This window comes from Haemaphysalis longicornis, unplaced genomic scaffold (genome assembly GCF_048455015.1).
Source record: "Haemaphysalis longicornis isolate Haplotype H1 unplaced genomic scaffold, Haemaphysalis longicornis Haplotype H1 scaffold_10, whole genome shotgun sequence".
NCBI lineage: Eukaryota > Metazoa > Arthropoda > Arachnida > Ixodida > Ixodidae > Haemaphysalis > Haemaphysalis longicornis.
Window position 1 is genome coordinate 106,205,900 of NW_027526204.1, and position 7,890 is coordinate 106,213,789.

The window sequence follows — 7,890 nt, forward strand, 5'->3', positions numbered from 1 at the left end:
CGGGTACTAACTCATGGTCGTAGCCCAGTGGGTAAGACGACTGACACTAACTCTGTCTGTTCTACCAGACACAGGCTCTAATCGGGCCGGTGCCTGTGTGATTTTTTACGATTGTAAATGCTATGCGCACGGACGCGGACGGACATTGTGCAGTCCTAAGGTACTCCGCACCTAAAAAGCCACCGAGATGTCCATACCACCGCTCTAAACTGTTCGCTTTACTTTTGCGTACGCGTATCAGCGGACATTACTCACCTCGAATATTGTTGGAGCAAATAAAATTGATTTGATTGATTGTGGTGTTTAACGCGCCGAAGCAACACCTGAGTTATGCGGAGCACCGTAGTGGAGACGGGCTCCGGATTAATTTCTACCATTCGGATATTTCAGGCGTGCGCCGGAATCTCGAAACACGAGAGTTTTCCCTTTTCTCCTCCGTCTCAAAAGCAGCCACCATGGCAGGATTCGAACCCGCGTCCTTGGGCTCAGCAGCGCAACGTCTTGTAGCCACTGCGCCACCGCGGAAAATTTCCATTACGTCGGATGCAATTTCGCTTAGTATTACGCACCCCTTTATGCATAATATCCCCCTACACCTCGACGAGCACTGTCCTTTTCCTCTTTTTTTCCTCTCTCTTTTTTGCCCATTCCCCTTTCCCACGTGCAGAATATCAAACTAGGCTCTAGCCAGGTTAACTTTCCTGCCTTTCTTCTACATTCTTCCTTCTTTCCTTCCTTTGGCGTTAAAATCCCAGCGCTAACTCATCAGAGTTCGCGCTCTATCAGGCCCTACCGTACAGTGGAGAGGAATGCCTCTATTAAATCCTAGTTTCAACAAGTTCCTCTTCTATGTAAGCGCATGGTCCGAACATGCGGATTTCCTTTGCCTTGTTCCTGTTGCACCGTCACCGTAAAAATCGTGTTTCTCAAGCAATGCCGGACCGTTGTTACTTCGTGAGTATAGCAATATTCTAGGCACCATAACGTGAGCTATCCATTGGGTATGCCCGGAATACTCCCGCGTCGCTCCGTCAGCAAGCCGCATTGCTGTGTCATCAAAGCGGGCGACAGAAGAGCACAGAACAAAAATAGAGTGGAGAGTGCGAGTGGACAAAGATCAAACAGGTGAACAGTGGAAGAAGTACAATGCTTACGCATCCCTAAAGGTCCACCAATAAATCTTCCTTCAATTTTGAGGCCTGTTGATCGCAGCTTTTATTTCTGTCCTTATCGGCAGCCGTACGTTTCCCGGATTCCTTGCACGTCGCCCAGGCTTAGTCCCGGCTTGGATTCGACGTCGGGGATAGCCGTGCCGTCCTTTTTGACTATGGTGGGGAGGCCGTTTTGGGATCCCTGCCCCGACCCGTACAGCATGACTGAGTCGTAGTCGAACGGCGACAGCAGTTGGTCCTCGGAAGGTGCCAGCTTATCAAACTGGTTCTCTTTCCCTGCGTTCGACAAAAAGCTCAGCGTGAGCATTCGACGGCGTTCCAGGCGGTAAGGTTCGGGGTTGCCCCTGCGCCCAAAAGCTTCACCAAAGCATAAGAACGACACGTCCGAGGCATTGAAACGAACACATTTGTCCCCCCCCCCCACACACACACACACGCACACATCCTGACCCCCACCCTATAATCCTCGCAATGCTAATCCCGCGAGGCTCCCGGCACCCTATACCATATTATGTGGGGCTGAGACAAGAACCCAACCTACCCCCCCCCCCCCCCCTCTGCCTTTACCTTCCTCTAAGCACTAGGACAGAGCACTGTTCAGCTCTGACCCTTTGCTGATGAAGAGAGTCCAAGAAGCCGGACGGACTCAAGGGGTCCTGGAATGGGGACTCTCGCCAGCTCCGTGCCTGAGACCCATATTAAGGCCGTGGACATTCAGACTTTGGCAGTAGCCATTAAGCAAGGTCTTCTGGCCACCTCGCGGAGTCAAGAAGAAGCCCGTCATCAATCTAACACCTCAATGATTATCGACGAAATAAAGTTGTTCCTCCTACTCCTCCTTTTCCCCAGGACTGACTGCTTTGCACAGACGTTTGTTCCTCCTCCTCCTCCTGCATTCCATGGCGTCAGCACAGTGAACGCTTGAAGAAATTACGGAGGGAGAGGGGGTTGTTCAGCGGAATTGCACAGCCGTTCCCCGATCGCACCATTCCGTGTCTAGATGGGTACAAGCCAGACACTCCGGTACGCACCCAGTCCCAATACGGCTTCGCTTGGAAAACTCCTGTTTTTTTTTTAACAACTGCTAAGACGAGCTCCGCTGTTCGGCCTCAGTGGCCAAATAGTAAGGACTCATTGAACTACCAGCAAAACTGAGTATGTGTCTCGCCCGATTGTGTGTCACCTAGCGCCATATTTGCAGTCCACTCGGCTCTTGTGAACGTGTCCTTGCGAAGCACTCCCACAAGTGTCCTCCATCTCTTACAGGCCGCTGCTCTGTACAGCGAATATTGCCCCGGATGGTATTTTAAAAATCCCACCTGCTTCCACTTGCCCTGTGGGTGCGTCTAAGACGCTCACTTCCTCAGATGCTGGAACATCTTCTGCTGGTCGTCCTAAGGCTGACACGCCCTAACCCCGCCCCCCTTTCCCCATTTTCAGATTCGTACAAGGATCTTCAATGTTTCCCTATGGGAGCTGTTCCTCCCTTCAGTAAACCTGCCAGATCGTCTAGTACTGTGGGCTTGGACACGCAACTGAAAGCAAAATCCAAGAAAGGCGGGTGTGGTTCGTAGTCCAAACTGCAGGTATTAGAGGCTGCAGTTGCGGCAGCGGGTCTGTCAGGGTCGTAGGTTCTCGTAAGGTTCTGCAAAAAAACTGTTGCTGCGTTTCAGCCGGCTTATATACTTTGTCTGCGCTCTCAATTTCTCCGGATGTCATTATGCTTCACGAAACCTGGCTCCGTAGGAACCAAGCATTTGGACTTTGTAATTACCGCCCCTTCAGAGCAGACAGTCTCTCTCATAGTGGCGGTCTGATGTTGATTTGAACTGCTTGCTCGTAACGCGAAACTGTGCCACATTGAGCCATATATATATATATATATATATATATATATATATATATATATATATATATATATATATATATAGAAAATAAGGGTTGGCAGTCAAGAAAACCTGGGAAAGCAAAGGGGAGGTTGTGGTGGGTCATAGAAAGAGATGAAGAATTTTTTGAGTCGAAAAGAAAGTGGTTCTGGCAGTCTTGGTGCCAAAGGGAGCTTAAGAGGGTTCAACGCTGGTCGACCACTCTCGACATGTCGTAGACACTCGAGTCACGGCCCGGGGGTTAAAAAAGAATGTCCCCTTCACCCCGAGTAGTCCGAGTGGCGCTGGCTACCACCCCCAAGTGCAGAAAACAAAAATTACTTAACATAAATACCCGAGAAAGTGCTGGGGAAACAGCCCCGCCGGTAGCGTAGTGGTTATCGCACCAGACCGGTATTCTGGAGATCGTGGGTTCGGATCCCACCCGGCGGGCATTTTTTCACCACTTTCTTTTCGACTCAAAAAATTCTTCATCTCTTTCTATGACCCACCACAACCTCCCCTTTGCTTTCCGAGGTTTTCTTGACTGCCAACCCTTATTTTCTGTCTTATTTCACAGAGCCCCTCATTTCCCATTTTCTGATTCGCTATATATATATATATATATATTGAGAGGACAAGGTTCACCGGAGAGGCCGATGTTCGGGGCGACCGTTTATTCGGAGGCTCGAGCAGGGAACGCGCGAGTACACACACCACGATGATGAGTATTCACAGAGATGAGGACGAAGTGCTAGAGCACGTTCGCTAATGATGATTATAATGTACAGATGAAGAGGAAGCACTGATGGCAGTCCGATGATTCCCCACCAAGACCGACTGTGCCAACCGGTGCCAATAGATTGCCCAAGGATGCTCACACTATATATATATATATATATATATATATATATATATATATATATATATATATATATATATATATATATATATATACATATATATATATTGGAGTAAAAACGGAGACACCGACCAAAAGAAACTTAAAAACTTTTTAAAGTTTTTTAAAGTTTTTAAGTTTCTTTTGGTCGGTGTCTCCGTTTTTACTCCAACATGTTTCCCGACCAGACGGGTTTCCGTCAAACCCTCGACTTCATATATATATATATATATATATATATATATATATATATATATATATATATATATATATATATATATATATATATATAGAGAGAGAGAGAGAGAGAGAGAGAGAGAGAGAGAAAGAGAGTTACTGTGATGAGGCTGAGTCCGTCGGCAACTAGCTAGCATCCAGTCGACGTTTCAGTAGGCTAAGGAACCAGCTGCTTGAGGAGCGGCTTGGCAACCTTGCTATTCCCATGTCAGTGTGCCGGCGTTACTCTCATTCGGCGCTTCTGAGACACGGGTGCAGCCGCCGGGACGTTTTCTTTACCCTCCTGAGCTCCAATAAAAATTCAAATCAATTCTCATTTCAATCTAAATTGCGTACTCTCACTTTGAATTGTTCGATTATTTTTTTTCGTTATTTACGAATACAAAATGCTTGCCAACCTGCTTAAATAATTTACACTACCCAGTAATTATGTAAGAAACTTTTTCCCTTCATGGAACGATGGACTTTAAAATGCTCTCCAGCTAATCAGGTGATGGAACCTTGAACAGTAATATCTTTTCGATTATTCCATCCCACCCTCCGTGTCCCTTTCCTTTTCCAACGGGGCATTCATGCCCCTTCTGACATTAAAGCTATTAATCCTCCTCCTCCTTCTCCAACCACTGCTGTTGGGCCGATCCCCTGATTCCGTATACGCCATACCCCAATAAACAACAAAAACAACGGTCATTTTTTGCGTTCGACAAGACAGCAGAGGCTTTCATCTAAACGTTGCTGTGGTAAAGAAGGGAAAATATAGCTGAAGGATAGGCATGAATACGCACCTTCCATCACGTTCTCAAGAAGGATGTCGATGTAATCGTCCCGGTCTGAGCGCGAGTGCTCGTGGACGAAGCCCGCGGCGTGCAGCAGCTCGTGCATCACAGTGGTCTTAAACCAGCAGCCGTAACCCAGAGAAAGCTCCTGGGGTCCACGACCTTCGCAACCTAAGCTTGAATAGCATCTGCGCCGAGAGAAAGAGCGAGAGAGAGAGAAACTTTATTGTAAAATGCAGTTAAAAGTGTGGGGTGGCCGGTGGCATGAACCTGGCGGCGACAGCGGCGGCTCGGTTCACCAGGGAGATTTGGATCCCCGGATCCCAGCTACCCAGCAACCCCCTCCCACTGCTCGTCACACGCTCTGGCGGGGAAGGGATCATTGGGACATGCCCACATGAAATGCGACACAGTGGCTAAAGCACCGCACGAAGGGCAGTTGGGGGAGGGAAACAGTGTGAAGTGGAGACGGTGCATCACTGCGAGACACGGAAGAGTGGCGGTCTGCAAGAGCCGCCCCGTGCGTTCCTGAGAATTGTTAAGGCTGACATGAGCGGGGGGAAACGAGCGCCAGGAGAGACGCTAGTGTAGGACCAAGTCGTGATAGCTGAGAGGCGATCTCGAGCCTATCTGGCACCGTGGGAGAGGACAAAGCTTGGGCCCGCTCCGATAGTGAGTTCTCGAGAAGTAGTCTGCGCCACGTCGTTACCTCCCACACCGGCGAGGGCTGGTGTCCAAATCAGTTCTATCGGGGTGGGGTATTTCGGGAGAGAATTTGCAGGACCCCGCAGACACCTGCGCGGAGCCAAGACCCACCCATGGGTGGCATTCATTCATCCATCCATTCATTCATTAAAATGACTCGTTGATTGATTGATTGATTGATTGATTGATTGATTGATTGATTGATTGATTGATTGATTGATTGATTGATTGATTGATTGATTGATTGATTGATTGATTGATTGATTGATTGATTGATTGTACACTCCGCCACTGGCTCGGGTAGTTGTTTAAATGTAACTATACCGCTGTCTTTTAAACATGAGAGAGGAAACTTTATTGAATTGGAAAGAAAGAACAGTTAAACCTGGATATAACGAAGTTGACGAAAATTCGCAATTTTTTGTTACATGCAGACTTCAAGTTAAGGCTCTCGTGAATAAAGGAGAAACGAAATCAAATGCTAGAAATCAATGACGGTTAACTCACCCCTCAAGGACTCATTTCCCAGTGATAAACCGCGTACTTTGCGCCTGCTGCTTTCCCGCATGCTTAGGCACTACACTGCACTCCAAAGAAGCAGTGTCCTTCCCAAACGTAACTTAAGTATCGCTTTTGACACTTTTTTGTGCCTCAACCTATTTCAGAGGCCGAACTGATGCTGAAAGGGCACCTTTTCGGGAACTTGATCACGCTGTTTTCCGCACTTAAAATCGTTGAGAGGGTACTAGCTGGGATACTGTACCGAGCGGAGACGTCCTTCTTTCTCGTCGGCGGAGGCAGCATTTAAAATTGCAATCTTCTCCTAAAACGACAGAACTTTTCGTTTTGTAGCAGCAGAACTCATCACTCACGAACCAACGCCACTGATAGCCGTTGAGGCGCGCGGCTACAGGCCGATAGTCAGGCCTAGCATCTAACCGACACCGCACCCCCACTAAAAACGCACGGTAGTATGCGTTGTGTGTGAAGTTCCCTAAATTAGTCCATTTCTCCAGTCCATTTTTCCGAAAAAGTACCAAAAAAACAATGGCTCATCAGTGTAATTAATTCCTTACATTAAGGTTAACCGTCGCAACGCCTTCGTTACGTAGAAGTTGCGAGCACACGGGTTTCAATGCGGTTGGCAATGGGGAATTAAAAAACTTCGTTAAATCCAGGAATTTGTAACATAGAGGTTAGTTGTATCCAGGTTTGCCTGTAAACGAAAACGCTCGTCACAGTGGGTTCAGGTCCTAGCCACTGAGCGCGTTTTTTTATTGGTAATGATAACACTCAAGAACAACGAAAGACTGGGTATGGCGTTGCGCAGGGCATCCCGTGCTTAATATAACAGGTTCCACTAACGTCAGGGCGCGGAAGGGAGACAGAAATGTCGGTTTACTTCGGCAACCCACCCATTTCCATTAACAAGTCTGACGTAGTCCTCGTGCTGAGAGGTGCGGGGCACAAAACGTAGGCAGGTCACTTTCTCTATCTCGTCCATTGCTCTCCGGATCAACTGCTTCTGCTGTTCTGCCAAAAGACAAAAATACGGAAAAAACATAAGCGGCCCCAACGATCTCGCTTTCACCTCCCCCTTAATGCTCGGGCTAAAGGCCTGCTGTGAAAGGCCGAGAAATGTCTCATTCTTCAAAGATAATCATGTCTGAACGGATGAGCGGGAATTTTCCTGCTATCAGGCTTTGCCGCAACGTCTGGCGCTAGCGGAACCCAACCTGTCCGCCTCTTAAGCTTATATTGCGCATAGGTGCGCGCTTCTGAAAACTATATATGTACGTATATATATATATATAGTACGAAATGGGTATAGCTTCCAACAAAACTGTTTATTTGTCGACGTTTCGATCGGATGCCGACCTTTATCAAGACAACATTTCGTATTTCTCTACACGTATTTATAAGCTCGTCATCCAACGACGCCGAAAAAAGAGAGATAGAGAGAGAGAGAGGGGGGGGGGATTTGGGGAGGAAAGCAACAACAAACGCACCCTCTCGGCGAGTTGAGGTAAAGGTTAACAAAAAAGAGAATTGTCAGGAAAAAAAACCTAAACATGCAGAGGGGAGAGAAGAGTACACAAATCTTTCAAAACGCTGTCCTCTATCATTCGTCAACTTGTAGAAAGAGTGACAGGGACCGCTCGCTTCAGAAGGGCGCCGCTCTGCTCAAGAAAGGAAAGCGCAAAGCAGTAACAGAAAGGATCTCACACAATCAC

The 7,890-nt window shown here is 47.6% G+C and overlaps 1 protein-coding gene across 1 annotated transcript in view; it reads right to left on the minus strand.

The window, feature by feature from the left end:
• Positions 1–1,185: 1,185 nt before the first annotated feature.
• Positions 1,186–7,890, minus strand: part of LOC144157893 (astacin-like metalloprotease toxin 5) — a 14,660-nt gene continuing 7,955 nt past the window's right edge. The window contains exons 4-6 of the mRNA XM_077688610.1: positions 7,072–7,189; positions 4,961–5,139; positions 1,186–1,448 (exon numbers count right to left, since the gene is read on the minus strand). Of these exons, the coding sequence (XP_077544736.1) occupies positions 1,228–1,448; positions 4,961–5,139; positions 7,072–7,189 (518 nt within the window). The 3' untranslated portion in view covers positions 1,186–1,227. The remainder of the gene's footprint in view (positions 1,449–4,960; positions 5,140–7,071; positions 7,190–7,890) is intronic.